The sequence below is a fragment of the Moschus berezovskii genome, chromosome 4 (assembly GCF_049115385.1).
Source record: "Moschus berezovskii isolate FMDL1 chromosome 4, NW_MosBer_1.0, whole genome shotgun sequence".
NCBI classification, from domain to species: Eukaryota; Metazoa; Chordata; class Mammalia; order Artiodactyla; family Moschidae; genus Moschus; species Moschus berezovskii.
Window position 1 is genome coordinate 25,518,305 of NC_142463.1, and position 26,567 is coordinate 25,544,871.

The 26,567-nt window shown below is 36.8% G+C and overlaps 1 protein-coding gene across 3 annotated transcripts in view; it reads right to left on the reverse strand.

Annotated features, from left to right (window-relative positions):
• The window catches only part of FAF1 (Fas associated factor 1), a 514,461-nt gene that overhangs the window by 274,787 nt on the left and 213,107 nt on the right, over positions 1-26,567 (reverse strand). For all 3 annotated transcript variants that reach the window (XM_055403873.2, XM_055403872.2, XM_055403871.1), the window contains exon 7: positions 6,095-6,200. In XM_055403873.2, the coding sequence (XP_055259848.1) occupies positions 6,095-6,200 (106 nt within the window). The remainder of the gene's footprint in view (positions 1-6,094; positions 6,201-26,567) is intronic.

Below are 26,567 nucleotides of genomic sequence, written 5' to 3' on the forward strand. Positions count from 1 at the left end.
ATAATAATCTCTGCTTCAATGCCATTAGAATGAGCCTTTCTTTTCTTTTGAAAACTAAAAAAGCTTTCCTTTGAATTTTAAACTGTCAGGGTGCTTCAAAGTCAATGTACAAAATCTTCTTTGATTAAAATTTTAGACATCTACAGTGATAACTTTATGAAAGGAAAATATTAAATTATAATTATCCTAAACAGACACAGTCTTGTGAAACTAACCCTACATTCATGTTAAAACACAAAGAGTTGAATATAATGAATTTGATTCATCCTCGAACACAAAGCTTCACCACAGTAAACTCAGTCAACTGTTGCTCTTGCGCCTATATTCATGGTGCTTAAATAGCGCACTTTAAAACAAAAAAAACTCCAATTGGCTTTTCAGACATCCACCCTCCCCAAAAATAACGCACTTGAAAAACTCAAATGATATGAAAGGCTTCAAGGCCTCTTTTCTCCCTTTCATACCCCCTTTTTTTTTTATTTCTGTTTGCAGTAATCTGCCTTTCTCTTTCTCTTTCTCATTGCTACAGAGCAAGCGAGGAGGCTCGAAGCTTTGAAAAGGGGGCTCAGTGTGTAATGGGTCTACTAGAATTAATTTACTTGCACCAAATCCATTGAGCACAGAGGGATTTTTTCCCCCCTCTCTCTCTCCCTCTCTCCTCAAATCATTTGGAGTCGAACGCAGCCCCCCAGCCTTTGTAATTCTAGTAAAGCACTTAAAGTGCACAGTAGGTGTTCATGAGGACCATCTGGTCAAAAGCAAAACAAGCTGCTGATTTTGCCTTTGAATAGAATGAAGCAAGTGTGAATTAGTCTCTTCAATTAGCACTATTACAACCTGTCAAGTGCATATTGTAAAACAGGATTATTACAGTATTGGTCACCAGTGCAATTATTTACTCTCTGCCTTTTCTTGCATATAAAAATGTCTTATGTTTATTAGTTTCTGATAACTGAACATAATATCTCTTACCCCAGGCGTTTAAAACCTACCAACACACAAATCACAGATTATGAAATACAGTCGACCAAGAAGTTGTTAGGATACACGAACCCTAAGTAACAAAGGTCTAAAGCACTGTCAACTTTTCAACAAAATTTTATTGTTTCTATCTTCTTGAAATGTAGGAGAAGAAATACTTACGTGGGCTAAAAAAAAAAAAAATGCCCAACAGAGATTATTTTAAAATACTTTCAGAGGGAGAGAAAGACTTGTCAGTTCCAATGGCTGCATTGTAAATATTAAATGTATTTCCTAAGGAGATAATTTATTAAGCATCACAGAAAACCCCAATATTTATAAACTGATCATTACTGATTTGTTCATTCGAAATAGCATAACTTCAACACATCTCTGTTATCAAATGCAACTTAAAACTTATACACGCATATTTAAAAGAAACTCATAATCTCCTTTTCTGAAAGCTGAATAAAGGCTTGAATTCACTGCCTAGTTGCTTAAGAAATTATCTTTTTTATCCTTGCTTAGATATCATTTGTGATTTCAAATTTTAAAAAAATCAGACTATGATACATGCTAATTAAAATGGATTCATTCTAATTGAGCTCATATTTCATTTGTCTTGCAATAAAAATAAACCACATAAACTTTTAATTAAATAAGCACACAATTTAATTTATCCTATTGCATATGAACATTCTCATCTCCCTACTCTGCAGTTCTGTGCCAGCAGCCCCTACACTCTCCATACTGGAAAACAAACAAACCAACAAATAAACAAACTATATCTAAAACATATATAGAAACGGCATGTTGGTTAAGAAGTTACAGTCAATACACTACTAGAAAATTGCTCCTTAGTATAATCTGTAAAAGACTACATATTTAATTACTGGTACTAACCTCTATCACTAAAGGAGAATAGTTTGAAATATATGTTAGTCAAGCAAGTTGAGAAAGTAGGAAAAGAAAAATGCACACAAAACCCTAACAGGAATTTAAATTTGCAGAATCAGTATTAGCCTCATGATTTTACAGTTATTTAGCCAAAATTATTTTCAAGGACTGGCATGATTTATTCAATTTACTTCTACTTGCTAATTCAAACTTGTAGCTTCGCACTTAACAATCACTAGTATTAGTAGTAAAATGTTCTACTATTTCATGCAAGATGTATCTTTATAGGTTGTCAATTTTTCCCTTTAATTCTCATTAAGAAATAAATCAACATTAATAAGAACAGTGAGATTTTAGGATAAAGTGAAACTCAGAAAAGAATTTAAATAATTCCAATAGCTATTCATCATGCCTTCTGCTGTAAGAAACATGGAATACTCCATGATTCAGAGCCAAAATTACTTAGTTTCTCTAATCCTTGTTATTCTGGGTCATGTGTATATTCCTTAAGTTTGTATGACATCTACAAAGCAAAGTGGATCTTTTGTCCAACAGGAGCTTCTGCAATAGCAAGATGGACAACAAAGAATTAGTTTCCAAGAAAAGTTGGCTTAATTTCAGGGACTTTATATCCTTTTCCACACCTGGGATTAGGATTTGCAGTAGGCAAATCAATCTTTTCTTTCCCTTAATTTAACCAATCCCAAGTGCATTTGTAACCACAGATCTTTAATAGTATTTGAAGACACAATTACTTAGATCTATACAATTAACTGTTTAAAAAATATAAATTCTCAGGGTAGAAAATTCATTAAATTAAAGTAAGCTTATTTAAATTTTCAAGGAAAGTCACTACAGTGTGCCAACCAGCTAATTGAGGACCCCAAAAGTAGAACTATCATGAAATTATCGTTACATTATTTGATATTTTTTATAAACTATCTTGTCATAATGGAAAAGGATAATGGATTCTTTATTCTTACGACTACTTGTAACCCTCCATTTTGACCTTTTTATATTAATATTGCCTTTTCCTCAAGTAGGAGGATAATGTAAGTGGAAGGATTTGTAAAGAGCTTAAAAAAAATAACCTCAATATCTAACTAGCTTAAATTAAAGTCTAGAGCACCCAAAGGACATAAGTCATGCATTGTGAGGCAAGAGACCACAGAGCCAGAATGAACAAACACTTATACAACTATCGGTTTATCACCACTAACTTGTATGAACATACTGTCAGTGAAGAGTTATTTAAAATTCAAACTGCATCTAAGTTCTCTTTTCCAAGTCAGTATTTTTAAAAATGTATTTTGTTAATTAAAAGTTGAAATTATAGTGCCTTTTTCGATCCTATTTCATTTAACAGAACTTTCCCTTTAGGGTGTAAATATTACAAGAGTTTTGTTTTTAAAATACAGGACTTTCAAAATACCCCCAAAATGACATTTTCCCCACCTAAAACAAAAATAATATACTACTAAGTGAAAATTAAAATCAAGTTAAAAAAAACTTCTTCTTTTCTCTCATATGTTAGTTAGAATTCTTCTTGAACCTTTTAAACAATACTGAAGAGATTTCTGAAACTGGTAACAAAAATTAATTTACAAGTTAGAATATATGGTATCATTAAGCTTCCACAGTAATAGCAAAATTTCTAACATTTATAAAGTAACAGTGTAAAATCATTTCAAGATTATATTTTTGTTGTGTTGCAACCTGACTTTCCATCAGGCTACTACAAAAAAATACATGTATTTAAGTGTCACTGTGGTTTGCAAGGCTGTAACATAAAAGCATTTTGTCCTCCTGAATCCCCTTCCAGGTATTCCACAAGTTGAAGAAGAAAAGTCTTAGGGTTAGGTCTACAGAGTAGAACCCAAGGCCTAAAGAGTATAATCCACATTCCTTTTCTAACCTGTACAGAATAAAAGACCCTATGTGTACCTGTCTGCCTACAGATATTAGAACTGAAAGTATTTATTTTTTTCCTGGCAACCAGTGTTTCAAAATATTATTTTAGGTCAACTTTTAAAAAAGGAAAAAAAAAAGAGAGAAAAGGAAAAAGAAAAAGAAATAACCAACTCTTGTTAAGAAATACATTTAAGAACATCCATCTACAAAAATATTTTTGAGACATTTTTCATTTAGAAAATGATGTAAAAAGATTTACTGTTTTCAAGTCCTTGAAGCTTAAAATATATTTGATAATCTAAATAGCAGGCTACAGAGAACAGTTTCACCCAACTGTGGCGTACAATGGCACATTTACAGAATTTTAAATATTTCTTTTAATAATTGATGTAGTCATTTTGAATCATTCTGCATAGGATATCAGGTGTGAGCAGATTGCATTAACGCTGCTTAAACATTTCAACTTGTCAGTATGGCCAACTCGATTTCGGAAATATTTGCAGTATTTTCCCATCGAAACAGTAATAAAGGCAAAATAAATATATGCCACTACTTTATAATCACCGAACATTAATGAATATTTTATGTCTTTTTAAATCTCCCTGTTTAATTTAAAAGGGTGAAATTAAGTCTCCTCCCTGCAATGTGCCAATTATCTGTAAATCAAACAATAACTTGGCCATTATGCTCCTTTTTGTTAATATAAGAGAAGCTAATTTGAAAACACTGAATGGCATTTTTAGACTATCAGTTTAATAGTCCTCTCTGCCCTCTTGTGGGAGAAAGTTGAAACACACTCAAACTATAAAAACGGAATGTTAAAACAAAAAAACAGAAAAAGGTAAAATTCTGGCTATAAAAATCTCAAAAAGAAAAATAGGGCAGTCTATATTTATCCTCCATGCATTATACTAGTCTTCAACTTAAAAAAGTAAACCAATAACAATGAAATTTATCTCTCATTATCTGTGCTTTTCTTCATTAAATTGAGGTTATTTATTATGAAACTAAATTTCTTATTTAATTTTATTCAATATATAATTTAAATTTCATAGTCATGAGGTTCCAAGAATAACTTTCCAATAGGGCCAGAGTTATTATTTTTATTTTATTATTTTTAACAGAAAAACAACAAAGATTCTTCAAGGAATTAAAATTTTAAATTCAGAGAACAGAACATCCATTTTAGAGATTTTAAATGAAATGGCAGTTACTATATTTAAAATCTTAGAAAAAAATCAAATAATTTAAACCTAAAATTCAAATTAGGGGGCCAAAATCTTTTTTAAATCTTAGTGACTAGTCAATAAACCATTAAAGTGATAGAGAAAATAAACTTCATGAAATGAGTTATTTATGACAAACTCAGCAGTTGAAATTTATTGATAAAATGAAAGAAGAAAACTATTAACTGCCCAGCCATTTCAGAAACAATTCATATACTTCTGAAATATAATCCGGATGGAAACTTGTTCTTTCAATGACATTAATAATTAGTTTAAGAAATGTAGTCCAAAAAAAATTTATGAAATAGTCCAAGATTAAACATGATTAATAAAAATATGATTAGACACACGACTGCTGTCTTCATATCTTATAAGAGGTAATGTGACATAATCATCATTTCACTGTTTCTAAACACAAGTTTCATCATAGCCTTACACATATCTTCCCCGCCCCATCCAAGGAGAAAAATTACTAGCTTTTAGGTGGGTGGGGCCACAGACAAGAAGTTACCTCTTCTCTCTTGGGGAAGGTTCTTTTTTGAAACAGTGGCCCTGGTTGGCTCCATTGAAGAAAATATTGACACTATAAATAGATTCTTATTAGATACGCTGGGCAAAATGACTGGGTTCCTACAGCATCTCTAGAATACTGCCCAAGGCTGGAATTCAGCTGCTTAAGAAAAGCCTCTTCAATTCCTTTTGGAAGCAGGCAGGATACACACTATAAATAATATATTTGAGAGCAACCGTTCAAATAAAATATAAGCATGTATGAAAATGCATGCTATCAATAATTTCCAAATTAGTATTCTGAATAATTACTATAACACTGTGAAATATATAACAATGAGTTATTTTTAAGAAAGGTTTTAAAAGTTGACTATTTTAAGAATTATCAAGAGCTTTCATTTACAACATCTATCTTTCTAGGTCAAGTAATATATCTACAGTAATCACTGATACTCCAGTTAATTAAAATTAAGAAGCCAATAATGAAACATAAAGAGAGTTTCCAACCAGAACAGATAAGCCCTCTTTAACAGGGTCAACATTAGCAATAATGAGCTACCTTTATTCCTTAACTGTGAGACATAACTCACCTCTTGAATGGTACTGCTTCCTGAGAAGTTCAGGTTGTACTCCCGCTGGACTTCTCGGTGGGTGATGATCAGCATGAAGTTTTGATTTAATGACTCCTGCAGGGCACTGAAAGGGTTGAAAGAAAAACAAGGAACTCTGAGATGAACAAGTTCTAGCTTGCTTTACAGTTAGCTGCAAAAACCCCAGGAGTACCATAACCTCCACACAGGCATGTCCGGGCCCAATGTTATCATCTTTTCAGCTCCTAAAGGCAAGAGAGCATGCTGAGAACAACCAAGGGGAGCTAACTTGTTAACTCCTTCTCTACCAAGGTGTTTTTAAACTTCAATTATAAATAGATTGCATACATAAGAATTTCTACAAGTCATATGCTATTGCCTACATATGTATTTTCACCAAGAGAAGCAAATTTGTCAACTATATTAAATTCCAAATATGCTACTAAAATGTACACTCAAAGATTCTGGTTTCCAAGTGAAACAGCAGTTCTGGAAGAATAGATATTTGAAACTATACTCATGAGTATTGTATAGGAACAGAAATACAGCTTCAGTAAAAATCTGAGAAAGCACTGAAATCTACAGAACTTTAATTGCTATACCATAATTCCCTCAAAATAACATGCTTTCACTTAGGACTCAGAAAAACCCAGTATTTAGAAACTGGAGAATTCAGAGCAACATTAAACTCTGTGCTAAAGTTCCAAATAGTAAGAAATGTGCCAGAATCACGAATAATAAATACATTAAGCCACATAAATTAAGAAACATAAGCCGTGGTTTGATTTATGATAATATTAAAAAGCACTAACAGCAATAAAAATTTTTACTGTTACCATTACATATGAACAATCTGTATTGCTAGTCTCAAGTGTAATTATGGCATGCTTATGGAATAAAAAATAATATACGATTCTGGCCTTCATCACTCCTCCTTTGCCAATATGTAACTATGGGATAGATATACATACAAAGTAAGATTAGAATTAGGCAGTTATCTGTATCTTGGTGTCTCCCATAGGGTTCACAGGTTAATTACAGATTCAAAATATCTAAGAAACACCAATATAAAGTATGAAGTATTATTAATCAAAATCAAAGAAAACAATACAGTTTCTTTGGGCAAGGACCTTTGTCATTGTAGCCTTACCACTTAAGCATACGCTGTGTCTGGCACACTGCAGATAAATATTTGTTTAATAATGAATAAATTATAAATTCACAAGACAAGAGCAATGTTATCTTCTGGTAAACTACGATGGGAATCAAGATTCTGATTTTTATTCATTTATCAATATTAACTGAATGCCTTGCATTATTCCAGATCCTAAGGAAACCAACCCAAATAATATACAGCTCTTGTTCATAAAAACCTTCGCAATCTAATAAGGGCAGACAGATACATAAACAGCTGTAGTATAACGTAATAAGTAAAACTGAGAAACTGAAAAAAGTACAATGAAAACTGAGACGGAAATGCTTAATTGTGCCTTAGTGAAATGGTGAAAGGGCTAAGGAAAAGCTTCAGAGGAGAAGAAAAATATAAACAGAAACTTAAAGGACCTTAGAGTTTATTAATGAAAAGGGATGAAATTTTAGGTTTGGGGAAGAGAGATGGGTAGCATTGCTTAGACAATGAAATAACACATGGAAGAACACAGCATGTTCATTCATTCAGTCAACATGTATTTACTGAGCACCTACCTACATTTATGACACCATTCTAGGAGCTAGGCATATGAACAAAAAAAAAAACATGGTTCCTGCTTTCATAAAACTTATATTCTAATAAAGGAAACAATACTCAAGTAAATGAATAAGTAACTTTAGAAAATACTAAGTGTTGTGAAGAAAATAAACAGGACTGTAAAAGGTAGCAGAGGGGCAGGGGGAAGGGAATTATTTTCAATAGAATAGCTGGGGAAGACATCTCTGAGGAAGTGACATTTAAGTTGAGGCTGGTGTAAGAAAGAGATAGCAGGAGTCTGATCATGTAGGTCCTTACAGACCACAGTGAAGAACTTGATATTTATAGTAATTGCAAAGGAAAGCCATTGGAGAGTTTTACATTGGGAAATGGTTAAGATCTGATTTACACTTACATTTATACAACATCATTCTGGTTGCCCTGGCTACAGTGTGGAAAGAGTCAAGGCACAGCTGGTCTCAGCAAGAAATAATGGTGGCTTATGCTAATGAGGATAGAGAGGATAGAAAAGAGTTGCCAGGTTCAGCTGTATTTGAAAGGAAGAAACCAGACAACTTACTAATGAAATATAAGAGAAAAACATAACTCCAAGGCTGTCTAGGCAAATGGAAAGATGGAATTGCATTTAACAAAGAATCAGGATAAGAACAGGTTGGGTGGAAAAACTAAATTTTGTATATATTAAAGTTTCAGATACTTACTAAAGATCCAAAAAGAGATATGATGTACATTTGTGTTTAAGAACTGAGTGTCAAAAAAGACAGCTTAGAGCAGGAATCAAGATTGGCAGGAGAAATATCAATAACCTCAGATATGCAGATGATACCACCCTTATGGCAGAAAGTGAAGAAGAACTCAAGAGCCTCTTGATGAAAGTGAAAGAGGAGAGTGAAAAAGTTGGCTTAAAGCTCAACATTCAGAAAACTAAGATCAAGGCATCCGGTCCCATCAACTACATGGGAAATAGATGGGGAAAGAGTGGAAACAGTGACAGACTACATTTTTGGGGCTCCAAAATCACTACAGATGGTGACTGCAGCCATGAAATTAAAAGACGCTTGCTTCTTGGAAGGAAAGTTATGACCAACCTAGACAGCATATTAAAAAGCAGAGACATTACTTTGCCAACAAAGGTCCATCTAGTCAAGGCTATAGTTTTTCCAGTAGTCATGTATGGATGTGAGAGCTGGACTATAAAGAAAGCTGAATGCCTAAGAACTGATGCTTTTGAACTGTGGTGTTGGAGAAGACTCTTGAGAGTCCCTTGGACTGCAAGGAGATTCAACCAGTCCATCCTAAAGGAGATCAGTCCAGGGTGTTCATTGGAAGGACTGATGCTAAAGCTGAAACTCCAGTACTTTGGCCACCTCATGCGAAGAGTTGACTCACTGGAAAAGACTGATGCTGGGAGGGATTGGGGGCAGGAGGAGAAGGGGACGACAGAGGATGAGATGGCTGGATGGCATCACCAACTCGATGGACATGAATTTGAGTGCACTTCGGGAGTTGGTGATGGACAGGGAGGCCTGGCGTGCTGCGATTCACGGGGTCGCAAAGAGTCAGACACGACTGAGCAACTAAACTGAACTGAACTGAGAGCAGGAGAGTTGATAGCACTAAAACAGCATCCCCCATCCTCATTTTCCATTTCTGCAATTCCAGTTATCTGCAGCTAACCAAGGTCCAAAAATATTAAATGGAAAAATTCAAAAAATAATTTCTAAGTTTTAAATTGCTGGTTGTTCTGAATAGCATGATGAAATCTCATGCTCTCCTGCTCCATCCCACCTGGGTCATGAATCATCGTTATGTCCAGAAGTCATTCAGCAGTTATCTTGGTTATCAGATCAACTATCACAGCGCTTACATGCAAGCAATCCTAATTTTACTTAATAATAGCCACAAAGCACAAGAGTAGTGACAGTGGCAATTTGGATATGACAAAGAGGATCCATAAAGTGCTTCCTTGACGTGAACAGGTAAAAGTTAAAAAAAAAAAAGTATCCTGAGTTTGCTAAACTCAACAGTAAGAATGAATCTTCTATTCATGAAATTGTGATGAAGGAAAAAGAACTAGTACTAGTCGTAGTTTCACTTCCACTTCCAAAAGTTATGGCTACAGTGTGTGAAAGTGCTTAATTAAGATGGAAAAGGCATCGTATTTACACAATAAGATATTTTGAGAGAAAGTCCACATTCCTATAATTTGTAATACAGTATATATTGTTATAACTTTTCTATCAACATTTATTGTTGTTTATCTTTTACCTAATACTGTGCCTAATTAATAAATTAAACATTACTATAGGTATGTATGTACAGGCATACCTCATTATATTGCACTTTGATTTATTTTTTATATTTTGCTTCACCATGTGTTTTTTTTTTTACAAATTGAAGGGTTGTGGCAACTCTGTACTAAGCAAGACTATTGGCATCATCTTTCCAACAGCATTCTTTTTAATTAAGAAAGAATTTTTAGACAGAACTCTATTATACACTTAACAGACTACAGTATAGCATAAACATAAGTTTACACGCATAGGGAAACAAAAAAATTCATTTGACTTGCTTCATTAGTGGCTCACGTGGTACAGAATCTGCCTGCAATGTGGGAGACCCAGATTCAATCCCTTGGTTGGGAAGATCTTGTGGAGAAGGAAATGGCAATCCACTCCAGTATTTTTGCCTGGAGAATTTCACAGACAGAGGAGCCTTGCAGGCTAGAGTCCATGGGGTCGCAAAGAGTCAGACACGACTGAGTGACTAACACTTTCACTTTCATTTCATTATGATATTTGCTTTATCACGGTGGTCTGGAATTTACTTTAAAATATTTCTGGTGTGTGTGCCTGTATAAGGAAAAACACAGTATATGTAGAATTTTGTACTCTTTGTAGTTTCAGGCCCACCATGGATGGCAGGACTACTATAGATAGTATTTAGATTTTGGAGCTGCCCTCCCCCCAACCCTGAGAAGGAAATGGCAACCCACTCCAGTACTCTTGCCTGGAGAATCCCAGGGACAGGGGAGCCTGGTGGGCTGCCGTCTATGGGGTCGCACAGAGTCGGACACGACTGAAGTGACTTAGCAGCAGCAGCAGCAGCCCCCCACAACAACAACAAAAAATCACCTAAGGAACCAGAGAAAGTGGAGAAAGGCCAAGATGGAGCCCTGTGGCATTCCAATAACTCAAAATCAAGCAGAGGAAGAGAAATCAATGAAAAGGAGATTGATAAATGGCCAGTGAGATAACAGAAAAACCAAGGTAGCCAAAAGACATAACTGTTTCAATTAGGAGGGCATAAGCAATTATGTCAAATGATACTTCAGTTTTACATGCAGTAGGCCAGAAAAAATGATCATGTTCAGGAAACTGCAGAAAGCTCAGTGTAACCACAATAAAGGGTATATGGGGAGGCTCAAACAGTAGGCTAGGTCAATGCTGGAATGGGTAACCATTCTCTCTCTTCTCCAGGGGATCTTCCCAAGCCAGGGATTGAACCCAGGTCTCCGACATTGCAGAAGGATTCCTTATCATCTGAGCCACCAGGGAAGCCCCTCAATATACATACATATGTCAAATAAATCTGGAGTTGGAAGTGGCAAGACTAGAAAGTCTACTTGGGGTTTCAAGGTCTTGCATGGGTAAACCTATTTCACAATTATTCTCTAGAATTCAGCTTTTGCTCTAGAGCTTGGCTGATTTCCCCTCACATCAAAAACTTTACCGCAAACTCACTTTGATCTCGATTCATATTGTTTTCATCCTTCTTTATATCCCTCTCCTCCCAAATACTACACATGTGAGTGAGTGAGTGAAGTCACTCAGTTGTGTCCGACTCTTTGCGACCCCATGAACTGTAGCCTATCAGGCTCCTCCGTGCATGGGATTTTCCAGGCAAAAATACTGGAGTGGGTTGCCATTTCCTTCTCCAAGAGATCTTCCCGACTCAGGGACTGAACCCAGGTCTCCCACATTGTAGGTAGACACTTTACCGTACTACACATATACCTTATTTAATACTTATTTATAATGTAAGGTTTGCTTTGTCTCATGTGTGGAAGGCCTAAATTCAAGACTGCAACCCTTTTGAGGGTAAGTATTTTGTCATTCATCTGTATTTCCCTTGGCATTAGCATCTAAAAAGTGATTCAATGAAATCCTATAAATATTTAAGAAATAATTCTGCATACAGTTTAAAAACTATATTTGATTCTATATTCTTTGTACAACTGCATTCTATCTCCCAAATAGCTGGGCTGCTTTGAGGATATAACAATGAATAAGACCCCTGACTGCTAGGAGTTCACAACTCCTCCACTCTTTCTATAATTATTTGATTCTTATTTGCAGTAATATAGGAATCAAAGACATAATCAATCACCTCAAGACAGACTAATCTGAGTTAAAACGTGAGGATTTTGGAAAAGCAAACGAAGTACTTTGAAGAAGAATAGATGGTAATTTTATCAAGTAGATAATGGAGTTGATTTCAGACATAGACTAGTTTGAGCAGAGATAGCGACTGGTGAATACAGGGAAGGGTGTAGAAAGCAATGAGGAAGAAGTATAAGAGGATGTAAAGAAGGGTTTCTGAAAGAGGAAACTTGAAAAACATTAAAGACCAACATTATGGGAGCTTCAAACGCTAGGCTAAGGAATTCAAAATTTCAGAATTCTTGATTATTGTATACACAGATCCTCTTATCTTTGTACATATGTATCTACACAAATGCTTAATACCCTCAGTGCTTGCCTTTATGCAATTCCTTAGATACGTTTCTTGATCTTGATTAGCAAACTTGTGCAATAACTTTGCAGAAAGGTTTGCCAGGACCAGCACTGACTGCCAGAATAGATTTAGTCTAGTGCTACAATTTTCTAGTAGCCCTGGGGAAGGGTAAGTTTGTCAAGAAAAAGTATTTATGGCTTCAAACTGTTTGGGAGTCAGAGACAGATTTGAATTCCTGCTTCATTACCTGCTAGTTGTTGTGAGTTGCCCCCACCCTCACAATAACACCTTCTTTGAATACTATTATTATGCCACCATATACAAAGCCTGTAGTTGAGATACTTAACTACTCTATAAATTTTCAGTTTCCTCTTCAGAAAAAGGAAAATAACTTTTACTTGATAAAACTATGAATATTAAATTTTAGAAAGCCAAGTCGGAATTTTTATTACATATAAGATTTATGATGACCTATTATTAAAAACTAGAATACTTTTTAGGGGTACCCACAATTTAAAATCTTACAATGACAGTGAAACATTGACCAAAGGATCTTTGGTGCTTTTGAGGCAGCTATTTTTCATGCTTTAGTTCTATTTTTCTGTAGGAATTCATAGACGGTAAAACTTTTTTATAAACTTTTACTTTATATTGGAGTATAGTTGATTAGCAATGTTGTGTTAGTTTCAGGTACACAGCAAGTGATTCTGTTACACATATATCTTCTTTTCCAAATTTTCCCATTTAGGTTGTAACAGAATATTGAGTAGAATTGCCTGTGCCATACAGGCTATTTATTTTAAATATTAGCAGTGTATACATGTCATCACCTTCCTGGTAGTTCAATGGTAAAGAACCCGCCTGCAACGCAAGAGGCGCAGGTTCGATCCCTGGGTCAGGAAGTTCTCCTCAAGAGCATGGTAACTCACTCCAGTATTCTTGCTTGGGAAATCCCATTGACAGAAGGGCCTGGTGGGCTACAGTCCATGGGGTTGCAAAAGAGTTGGATATGACTTAGCAACTAAACAAAAACACATGTCAATTCCAAACTCCCAGTCTTTCCCTCCCCTCCCAGTGAATACTGAAATGGTAGCCTATCCCTTCTTCAGGGATCTTCCCAACCCAGGAATGCAAAAGGAGTATCCTATATTGCAGAAGGATACTTTACCAGCTGAGCTACCCATATAATAATCTCCAGGTAAAACCACGTTTGATGCATGAAATATAAGTGTATATTATGCCTAACATTATACAAGCTTATAAGTTCTTTTTAGCACAGATCTTGTTTAGTATTGATACACCACATTCAAGTTCCCTGTGAAAACTTTTTTTATTATTTGCAACTTCAACTCCAACCTGATTCATTGACTTAGCCGTCTGGCTCAGTTCAGTTCAGTTCAGTCGCTCAGTCGTGTCTGACTCTTTGCAACCCCATGAATCACAGCACGCCAGGCCTCCCTGTCCATCACCAACTCCCGGAGTTCATTCAAACTCATGTCCATCGAGTTGGTGATGCCATCCAGCCATCTCATTCTCTGTCGTCCCCTTCTCCTCTCGTCCCCAATCCTTCCCAGCATCAGAGTCTTTTCCAGTGAGTCAATTCATCGCATGACGTGGCCAAAGTATTGCAGTTTCAGCTTTAGCATCAGTCCTTCCAATGAACACCCTGGACTGATCTCCTTTAGAATTGACTGGTTGGATCTCCTTGCAGTACAAGGGACTATCAAGAGTCTTCTACAGCACCACAGTTCAAAAGCATCAATTCTTCGGTGCTCAGCTTTCTTCACAGTCCAACTCTCACATCCACACATGACCACGGGAAAAACCATAGCCTTGACTAGACGAACCGTTGTTGGCAAAGTAATGTCTCTGCTTTTTAATATACTATCTAGGTTGGTCATAACGTTCCTTCCAAGGAGCAAGCTTCTTTTAATTTCATGGCTGCAATCAGCATCTGCAGTGATTTTGGAGCCCAAAAAAATAAAGTCTGACACTGTTTCCACTGTTACCCCATCTATTTCCCATGAAGTGATGGGACCAGATGCCATGATCTTCGTTTTCTGAATGTTGAGCTTCAAGCCAACCTTTTCACTCTCCTCTTTCACTTTCATCAAGACGCTTTTGAGTTCCTCTTCACTTTCTGCCATAAGGGTGGTGTCATCTGCATATCTGAGGTTATTGATATTTCCCCAGCAATCTTGATTCCAGCTTGTGCTTCTTCCAGCCCAGCGTTCCTCATGATGTACTCTGCATATAAGTTAAATAAGCAGGGTGACAATATACAACCTTGACGTACACCTTTTCCTATTTGGAACCAGTCTCTTGTTCCATGTACAGTTCTAACTGTTGCTTCCTGACCTGCATACAGGTTTCTCAAGAGGCAGGTCAGGTGGTCTGGGATTCCCATCTCTTTCAAAATGTTCCACAGTTTCTTGTGATCCACACAGTCAAAGGCCTTGGCATAGTCAATGAAGCAGAAATAGATGTTTTTCTGGAACTCTCTTGCTTTCTCCATGATCCAAAGGATGTTGGCAATTTGATCTCTAGTGCCTCTGCCTTTTCTAAAACCTGCTTGAACATCTGGGAGTTCACGGTTCACATATTGCTGAAGCCTGGCTTGGAGAATTTTGAGCACGACTTTACTAGCGTGGGAGATGAGTGCAATTGTGCGGTAGTTTGAGCATTCTTTGGCATTGATTTTCTTTGGGATTGGAATGAAGACTGACCTTTTCCAGTCCTGTGGCCACTGCTGAGTTTTCCAAATTTGCTGGCATATTGAGTGCAGCACTTTCACAGCATCATCTTTCAAGACTTGAAATAGCTCAACTGGAATTCCATCATCTCCACTAGCTTTGTTCATAGTGATGCTTTCTAAGGTCCACTTGACTTCACATTCCAAGATGTCTGGCTCTAGGTCAGTGATCACGTCATCGTGATTATCTTGGTCGTGAAGATCTTTTTTGTACAGTTCTTCTGTGTATTCTTGCCACCTCTTCTTAATATCTTCTGCTTCTGTTCGGTCCATACCATTTCTGTCCTTTATCGAGCCCATCTTTGCATGAAATGTTCCCTTGGAATCTCTAATTTTCTTGAAGAGAAATCTTGTCTTTCCTATTCTGTTGTTTTCCTCTATTTCTTTGCATTGATCACTGAGGAAGGCTTTCTTATCTCTCCTTGCTATTATTTGGAACTCTGCATTCAGATGCTTATATCTTTCCTTTCCTCCTCTGTTTTTCGCTTCTGTTCTTTTCACAGCTATTTGTAAGGCCTCCTCAGACAGCCATTTTTCTTTTTTGCATTTCTTTTCCATGGGGATGGTCTTGGTCCCTGTCTCCTGTACAATGTCACAAACGTCTGTCCAGAGTTCATCAGGCACTCTATCAGATCTAGTCCCTTAAATCAATTCCTCACTTCCACTGTATAATCATAAGGGATTTGATTTAGGTCATATGTGAATGGTATAGTGGTTTTCCCTACTTTCTTCAATTTAGGTCTGAATTTGGCAATAAGGAGTTCATGATCTGAGCCACAGTCAGCTCCTGGTCTTGTTTTTGCTAACTGTATACAGCTTCTCCATCTTTGGCTGCAAAGAATATAATCAATCTGATTTCGGTGTTGACCATCTGGTGAGGTCCATGTGTAGAGTCTTCTCTTGTGTTGTTGAAAGAGGGTGTTTGCTATGACCAGTGCGTTCTCTTGGCAAAACTCTATTAGTCTTTGCCCTGCTTCATTCCGTGCTCCAAGGCCAAATTTGCCTGTTACTCCAGGTGTTTCTTGACTTCCTACTTTTGCATTCCAGTCCCCTACAATGAACAGGACATCTTTTTTGGGTGTTCATTCTAAAAGGTCTTGTAGGTCTTCACAGAACCGTTCAACTTCGGCTTCTTCAGCGTTACTGGTTGGGGCATAGGCTTGGATTACTGTAATATTGAATGGTTTGCCTTGGAAATGAACAGAAATCATTCTGTCATTTTTAAGACTGCATCCAAGTACTGCATTTCGGACTCTTTTGTTGACCATGATGGCTACTCCATTTCTTCTAAGGGTTTCCTGCCCACAGTAGTAGATATAGTGGTCATCTGAGTTAAATTCACCCATTCCAGTCCATTTTAGTTCACTGATTCCTAGAATGTCTATGTTCACTCTTGCCATCTCCTGTTTGACCACTTACAATCTGCCTTGATTCATGGACCTAACATTCCAGGTTCCTATGCAATATTGCTCTTTTAGCATCGGACCTTGCTTCTATCACCAGTCACATCCACAACTGGGTATTACTGAATGAGGAATTCCCCAGGTCAGTAGGTGCCCAGTATGCTGCTGGACATCAGTGGAGAAATAACTTCAGAAGGAATGAAGGGATGGAGCCAAAGCAAAACCAATACCCTGCCGTCTGGCTACTCTTCAATAAATCTGCCTGCAATGTGGGAGACCTGGGTTCGATACCTGGGTCCAGAACATCCCCTGAAGAAGGGAATAGCACTCACTCCAGTATTCTTGCTGGGAGAATTCCATGGAATGAGGAGCCTGGTGGGCTACAGTCCATGGGGCCGCAAGGGGTCGGACACGACTGAGCGACTAACACGTTCACTTTTCATGCTAGGATAGTTAGCCACAGTTAATCCACCTTCAAGCAGCCTTCTTTCACCTTTAAAATGCAAAGTCATTCATGCTACTTCAACTTTGACCTTCAGAATAGCTCTAAGGGGAACTGCCTACCAAAGTAGATGGATGAGAAATAACACAAAACAGTTTTTTGTTTCCCTTAATGGCATGTTTTCTCTTCAATTAGAGGGAGAAGGAGAGTGCTGGCAAATGTAGAAAATCTTCAGAAGCAGTTGAATTTTATATCAATGTAAGAAGTGGTTTTAAATAGAAATCTATTCTCTCCTCACTGGTTTTTAATGTATTATTCTCCACTGTGATTTTCCTTTCAGTTTTAATAGTTGCATTTACCAACAAGGAGAAGGTTGTTTCTACAAATAGACAATAGTTATTAAAACTTACCATTACTCTACCCTCAAATACAAACTGAAATTAATGTTTAAAATGTAATGAAAATCATATACACTGTCCCTAAGCTTCAAACTGGTGGGTATTTGCAAAAACTACAACACAATGAATGTTAATATTTTAAAGCAGTTAGTGGCAAAGTACACATTTACCATCTCATAATTTTCCAGCCAGTTTCTTAATATTCACGCTGGGGGGAAGGACAGTAGGAGGGAGGTATATTCTAAGAGAGGGAACTATAAAAAGACAGACAGGTGAATAAATAGATATCTACCTCCTTAAATTTTTCAGTATGATAACTAAGCATTAGTATCTAATACCAACAAAATTCTAGAAGTAGTTTCAACAGAACATCCCTTCTCTACTTTCATTTTTGTCCACAAGTCTTGCCCTTCCAGTGCTCTTTCATTAGAAGAATGTCCATCTCTACCTGGGGGGGAATCCCATTCCAATTTAATTACGAGCATTTATCAGGAACAGTGAAGTAATCTGTAAAATATCTGCCTTCTAGTGAATAACAACTTCATTTTAATTCACTGACTTAGTTTGTTACATTTTATATTGCTTTCTAGTGTTTTTTTTTTGGGGGGGGGAGGGGGGTTGACCGTAAGGAGAAAATAGCAGTCAGCAAATCTTAACACAGGCCCCAGTAAATAAATCTGAAGTTACATTTTTATACCTGTGAACATAAAAAGTCATAAATTATTGGCTTCCATATGTCAACTATGGATAAAACAACATTAAGAAAATATATATAACAGCCTTTACTGTCGTGACTTTATTTCACATTGAGAGAGCACTTTAATGATTCACTAATACAGAAAGCATATGGATATTTTAATATATACGCCACAGTGATTTTTCAAGGTTAACTTATGGTTGAATTATGGTAGCAAAACAATCATTTGATAATCATGTCGCTATATACCTGTCATTAATTCCTGATTAAGAAGAGGAATGGCTTCCTTCTGACAAAGAGCAGCAGGGCCATAGGGTGGAACAGTAGAAGGCAGGGTATTTTGCATCAAGGATAATAACAGTAATTTTAAGGATTTCTTCTCCAGAAATTCCTTGAATCAAGAATTTCCCCTTAAATCTTCAGTAGACAGAAGATTTGGTCAGGCTAAACCATAGTCTTTCTATTATAAAGCAGAAAGTTCTGTGAGAAGTACTCATTGTTATAAAGTATAAATCCATCAAGATTAAACAACTAGACTAGGAAGAACAACACATTTAGACTTGGGATTCAAGGCTGTTACAGAATGAATGCTTGTGTATCCCCTCAAATTCACATTCTGAATACCTAACACCCAACATGATGGTATTTGGAGGCAGGGTCTTTGGAAGATGATTACATTTATATGAAATCATGAGGATGAATCTCCTAAAATGAGATTACTGGTCTTATAAGAATAAGAGAGATACAGGATGCTTGGGGCTGGTGCACTGGAATGACCCAGAGGGATGGGATGGGGAGGGAGGTGGGAGGGGGGTTCAGGATGGGGAACACATGTATACCCGTGGCGGATTCATGTCAATGTATGGCAAAACCAATACAATATTATAAAGTAATTAGTCTCCAATTAAAATAAATTTTAAAAAAGAAGAGTGAACAGAGCTTGTGCTCTCCCTCTGTCAAGTGAGGACACTGTGAGAAAGTAGCCATCTGCAAGTCAAGAAGCAAGCTCTCACCATGAACCAAGTCTGTCAGCATCGTGGACTTTCTAGCTTCAAGAACTGTGAGAAAGAAATGTCTGTTGATTAAGTCACCCTGTCTATGGTATTTTTTATAGCAGCCTAAGTTGACTGACATGAGTTTTTAGGGGTTCTGTATTCATAGAACTGAACTAAACAGACACCATCAATTCAGCACAGGCTGTTTGTGAAATACCTGTATACACACATCCAAATTAATATCCCACTCATTAAAACCCAGTGTAGAAAACAATAAGCATTTGTCAAATCTCATGTAACTGGGGAGCACTTAAGAATTATGCATTTATTGTATGTAAATTATATCTCCACAAAAAATTATAAGCCATAAAACGTACTTCAACAATTGGATAACTACTATTTGTGCAATCAAATGAGTCCTGTATTTTTAACCTCAAAAACACACTTTTTAATCAATGTAAATGGAAACTATGGATTTTTTCTCCAATACTACTTTATAAGAGTATGTGACCACTGACATATGCTGGTTGTTGTCCGTGAAATTAAGTTTCTCAAATCAATGTTGTATAGGTAGTTCAGATAAGTAAAATATTAACATCAGTACAGAGATCGAAAATCTTCTGTTTCATTTCTGCTCGTGTGTCTATGCTATTTCTTTTCTTGCAGTGGATATTTTAAACAAATATCAATGAAAAATAGGTTCAGAAGGTTCATTTCCATTAAGTTTATTTTTTAAATATGACCTAATACTGAAGCCAGAAAATTAATTTTTTCAAATTACTGATTTTCTTTTAAAAATAAAATAATCTTAGAATGTGTTACTGAATTTTTCATTAATATTTTACAATTCATATTTTTCTAAAAAGCTCTACAAAATTTTCTCTCCTTTGTCTCTTTGGGAATATTTTATGATCTACAATGATCTTTTTATCCTTTCAGATATAGCAAGCTTTTAAATTAAAAAGCATGACACATGGCAATTTAAATTTCCATTCTAAACTTACAGAGTCATATGAGCTCTTGTCAACAAAAGACCAAATTTACTATAATTATGGATTATTTACACTAAAACAAAATAAGAAATCAATATGTAAATGTAATGTTTGTTGTAGCTAATGCAGCCAGCAATGACAGATTAGGTTCAAATAGCAATCAGTTTGAAAATCTGGCACATATGTAAATGAGCTGGGGACTTGATGTTTACCTTTGACTGTATTTCATTCAGGATTTTTAAATTGTCTCAGGAACAGCACAAAAATAAAATGTTAATCTTTCTACTACAAATACAACTTGAGCCCTCATCATAACTGAAATTAGGTTTTGTTCCTGTCCCGCTAAACTAACATGTGATAGTAATAATTCTGAGCTGCAGATTACATCATTCTTAATTAACACTCTGCTACAGTTGTTAACATCCTCCAAGACACCACGCTATCATCACCACAAGTTCTGTAACAATCTTAAAACCACATTTAACAAAGGTTGGCCTCTTACTCTGCAGCTACTTTTAATTGCTTTCTTTGCTGGCAATTAAATATGTCTAGATAAACAAACATTTGGTTTCACATAATTCTTAATAACATTTTTCAGGAAGATTTCAAAGTTCAGGTGTCCTTATGTCTATAATTACTGTTTATCAATATAGAGATATACTGGATTCAGCAAAATGTACTAACCAAAGTATATAAGATTAATCAAAATGTGGTAATTAGCGGTGATAGTGATATATTGTGATCCACCAAGTGGTTCATAGCAAAACTGTCAAAACATAATTCTATCCATCTAGACAAACCATGAAGAAAGAAAAAAAATTTACAGATACATCGATTTTTGTTTCATGAATTAGTGACCAAGTTGCCAACTTTCCATTAAATCAACTACAGAGAATACCCGTAGTTCTTTTTCAAAGTGTGATTTTAACAAGCTAATCTCAGTAGTCACTGACCTATCAATAGGCAGTTAACTATATAAACAGGTTTGGAACATCAATCCAATTAGATGTGTTGTGATCTCCATCAATGCTGTAATTGGGGATAAGTTTCTTTTATCCAGAATGCATAACTTTGGGGAAATGTCGTCTTCTTAAAATAAGCCACTTTTCAGTATCCTTTATTAAGACACATTTACTAATCTAATACTTCCCAATATCACTTTTACAAAATGTAATAAAAATGCTCACAAGAATTGAAGTTAAACAGTAATCACAATAATGTACTTGAAACATTGATTATACTATATTAATCATGAGCTGCTTTAAGAATGATATACATCAAATTGTTATCAAATATTATACTGCTTATGGCACCAGTAAAACATTTTCACAGATGAATATCATTTGTGAAAACAACAAAAAAGTTGTTTTGTAAAGCATTTTGGAAGGAAAAATTAATCAATCCATTCAGAACATTTACTTGCATATGTAAAGTTACATCTTTCTGTACCTCAGTTCTCCCAGTCATAAAATGGGACTAGATTAGACGACTGCTTTAAATCCTTCCAAAGATGATAGCCTAGAGCTGTCATCTTATTCTAATTCGGAGATCTCATAACTGTGACTACTGCATTAAAGGAGAACACCAAAAATTGAAATAGCAGGACACAGACAAAAAGAGAGAAAAATATTACAAGGATTAACATCTGTGCAGAGATTGTGAGGTAGTGGGGAAATAGAAGTAGGATGAGAGCTATCTGAGAGCATCCTTAGGATGTTCTTGTAATAAGTGGACCCCAAGTAGTTGTATGAGACTTCTTAGTAATCTTTTTAGTGGGGATAATGAGGGTGAATGAGTATCTGAATGGCCTCAGAGCAGGGTGGGAAAGATGGGGGAAAAAAACAAAAAGAAAAAAGTAAACTGTCTGTGTAAGTTATCAATGTACATACCACCCAGAGGTGTCACCTCTTAGCTAAGACCAAGGCTAAGAAATAGCTGCATGCTATTACCACAGCTAGTTATAAGAAGCAGGAGCAGAAGAGGAATAGTCCCATTTTCCCCTTTTTTATACCATGCTTAATGGATGTAGGAAGAGCATATCCAAAGCACATTAGAAGAGACCTCAGGGATCATAAGAACAATGCTTTATTTGCTTTCTTTCAAACTTCTGCCTCTGCTCACAGGTAAGTACTGTTTCTGCCCATGCTGCTTCTCTTCACAAAGGAAGACTTTTAATAAGAAAACTTGTGGCATTTTTTCCAGATTCTAAACTTTCTTCTTCCAGAAAAAGAGAAAAGACTATTAAAATTATTCACAAAGTCACCGTGTATTAGGTTAGGTTTCACAGAAGATGAGGATGAGAGGAGCAGCTTTGTCCCCCATTTCCTGTGCCCTAGTGCACTAAATTACCTCCCACTTTTTATCCTCTGTGGTAGATAGTCCTGGACAAGGTTTGCCATGAGCTCTCTAAGCTACGTATCCTGCTGTCACCAGGTTGGTGAGGCAGGCCAACTGCATCAGTCCTTAAGGAAACCCAGTTGTAGCTCTTTCTGTAGGTCACTTGAGCATGTGAAAAAGTGAAAGTGTTAGTTGCTCATTTGTGTCCCACTCTTTGAGACTCCAAGAACTACAGCACGACAGGCTGCTCTGACCATGGAATTCTCCAGGTAAGAATATTGGAATGGGTAGCCATTCCCTTCTCCAGGGGATCTTCCCGACTCAGGGATCAAATCTGGGTCTCCTGCATTGCAGGCAGATTCTTTACCATCTGAGCCACCAGAAACGTGGGTCCTAAGATTTAGGTCTGGAGTGAAAGGTAAAAGACCTCACAAAGAACTCAAGTCAAAGCCACATGATCTACTTGGTGCTTGTCTGGTTACTAAAGCAGTTTCTTTTTCCCAATCATGGAGCCTCTTTATTTACCCTAGCATCTGAGGCCCAGAGCAGAAAAGTGATTCTGTGGGAGAGCTGGGGCTAGAACTCAGACGAGGCTGCAACTCAGATATCTTGACTCACTACTACTCAATTTCCTTCCACAGTATCCACTGGAAAATATAATACCCTACTCTAGATTAATTCAAGGCTATTGTTACCTGATTTCCTACCAACAGTTTTCCGAGAACAAAGAAAGGCCACATATTTTAATATCAGTGGTTTACTTAACTATCCAAGAGTCTCAAATAGTACCCTGAATTTACTCAAGCTTGCACAAATAGCAGCTAACTCAAAGCCAGAGGAGGTCACACAAGAGGACCATATACTAGACTGTATGACCAAAGTTCAACAACACCCTCACAGAACCCATCGAAATATTAATGGGAACCATCCTCCCAGTATAAAAAGGTCAAAGTTCAATAGCAAGACTCAGTTAGTACCTGTAAAAAGGGACAACTATATATAAGGGATACCTTATTTTCTGTTACCCTGCCACAAAAAACTGAGACAATTTATGTAATTATAATGGAGCTGGACATTTTTATTATTTATTAGGATAAGACTAAAGCAAGCTGAAAAGACTATACTTTATTACCAAGACACCTATTCAGTCACTAGTTATTTGGCACTAGTTATTTCCCTTGCTTAGAATACTATTCATTCTGCTCCTCACTTTAATAGTCTTTAATCATTCATGTCTCAGCTGAAATAGTACATCTTCTGAGAGACCTTTCCTCACCATACAACTTACGGGAGTCACCCAGTTACTTCTTATTATGACATTCTATTTCAGTTTTCTGCAAAGCACTTATTATCATCTGATGACTCTTCTTGTTTGATTTTTAGTTTGGTGCCCGTCCTTCCACCCTACCCCCATGTCTACACATATTATACTGTAAATTCCATGAAAGCAGGTACCTTGTCACCTTGTTTCCTTATTGTACCTCTAACACCTAGAACAAAGAACTAACACACTGTAAGTAAGATGGTACTCAATCTGTATCTGGTAAATGAATGAATAATTGACATCCTATAAGAATAAAACGAGATGGACTCTCCATATATCTGAAAAACTAAATTAGCAAAACAGCCAATGGAGAGACTATATGTGTATGGATGAAAACTAAATCCCTCAATTTGTCATTAAACTTTTCATATTAATTAACAACAAATGTTTATTAAGGGCTTATATATAGATGGCCATAGATGAGCTGAGGGAGGTGCCTAGAAAGAATGCTGTTTTCACAGCTTGGGATCTGGCTGGAGAGAGAGGACAGCCATTTATGAAATAAATGGGGAAACTGGGGAAACTAAGATTCACAGAAGAAAGGTGCTGCTGGAGGCCACCAAACCAGTGGGACAGACACAGGATAAACACTGTCTGACTATAAAGCCAGACCTCCTTCCATTAATTGCATGCATGCTCACTCATATTTGACTCTGTGTGATCCCATGGACCACAGCTCACCAGGCTCCTCTGTCCATGGAATCTTCCAGGCAAGAATACTGGAGTGTGTTGCCATTTCCTACTCCACTATCATTAATTACTTCTTTTAAATGTTTCTTTCCTTCTATTTTCTTCAGACTTTCTCTACTGCTATTTCAGTAATTTCTTAAGTAGAACATGAAATGCAATTATTTTCTATCTCTGTTGTCTTCTAATTAGTGGACTTAATATTACAAATTTCCCTCTAAGTATCATCACTTTTGCTGTATTCAAAGTTTCAATATATAGCACTCTCATTTGTTAAGTTCAGTTGCTCAGTCGTGTCAGACTCTTTGTGACCCCATGAACCACAGCACGCCAGGCCTCCCTGTCCATCACTAACTCCCGGAGTTCTCCCAAACTCATGTTCACTGAGTCGGTGATGCCATCCAGCATCTCATCCTCTGTCGTCCCCTTCTCCTCCCGCTCTCAATCTTTCCCAGCATCAGGGTCCTCTCAAACGACTCAGCTCTTTGGCCAAAGTAATTGCACTCATCTCACATGCTAGTAAAGTAATGCTCAAAATACTCCAAGCTAGGCTTCAGCAATACATGAACCATGAACTTCCAGATGTTCAAGCTGGTTTTAGAAAAGGCAGAGGAACCAGAGATCAAATTGCCAACATTCGCTGGATCATCGAAAAAGCAAGAGAGTTCCAAAAAAATATCTATTTCTGCTTTACTGACTATGGCAAAGCCTTTACTGTGTGGATCATCATAAACTGTGGAAAATTCTGAGAGAAACGGGAATACCAGATCACCTGACCTGCCTCTTGAGAAACCTGTAGCAGGTCAAGAAGCAACAGTTAGAACTGAACATGGAACAACAGACTGGTTCCAAATAGGAAAAGGAGTACATGAAAGCTGTATACTGTCACCCTGCTTATTTAACTTATATGCAGAGTGCATCAAGAGAAACGCCAGGCTGGAAGAAGCACAAGCTTCTTCCCAAGAATCAAGACTGCCGAGAAAAATATCAATAACCTCAGATATGCAGATAACACCACCCTTATGGCAGAAAGTGAAGAAGAACTAAAGAGCCTCTTGATGAAAGTGAAAGAGGACAGTGAAAAAGTTGGCTTAAAGCTCCACATTCAGAAAACTAAGGTCATGGCATCCAGTCCCATCACTTCACAGCAAATAGATGGGGAAAAAGTGGAAACAGTGGCTGACTTTATTTTGAGGGGCTCCAAAATCACTGCAGATGCTGATTGCAGCCACGAAATTAAAAGACACTTACTCCTTGGAAGAAAAGTTATGATCAATCTAGACAGCATATTAAAAAGCAGAAACATTCATTACTTTGTCAACAAAGGTCTGTCTAGTCAAGTCTATGATTTTTCCAGTAGTCATGTACAGATGTGAGAGTTGGACTATAAAGAAAGCTGAGCATCAAACAATTGATGCTTTTGAACTGTGGTGCTGGAGAAGACTCTTGAGAGTTCTTGGACTGCAAGGAGATCCAACCAGATCATCCTAAAGGATGTCCTGGGTGTTCACTGGAAGGACTGATGTGAATGGGAAAGACTAGAGATCTCTTCAAGAAAATTAGAGATACCAAGGGAACATTTCATGCAAAGATGGGCTCAATAAAGGACAGAAACTGTAGGGACCTAACAGAAGCAGAAGATACTAAGAAGAGGTGGCAAGAATACACAGAAGAACTATACAAAAAAGATCTTCACATGATAATCACAATGGTGTGATCACTCACCTAGAGCCAGACATCCTAGAATGTGAAGTCAAGTGGGCCTTAGGAAGCATCACTATGAACAAAGCTAGTGGAGGTGATGGAATTCCAGTTGAGCTATTTCAAATCCTGAAAGATGATGCTGTCAAAGTGCTACACTCAATATGTCAGCAAATTTAGAAAACGCAGCAGTGGCCACAGGACTGGAAAAGGTCAGTCTTCATCCCAATCCCATAGAAAAGCAATGCCAAAGAATGCTCAAACTCTTATTTGTGCGCACTTCTAAATTACTAGTGGTTG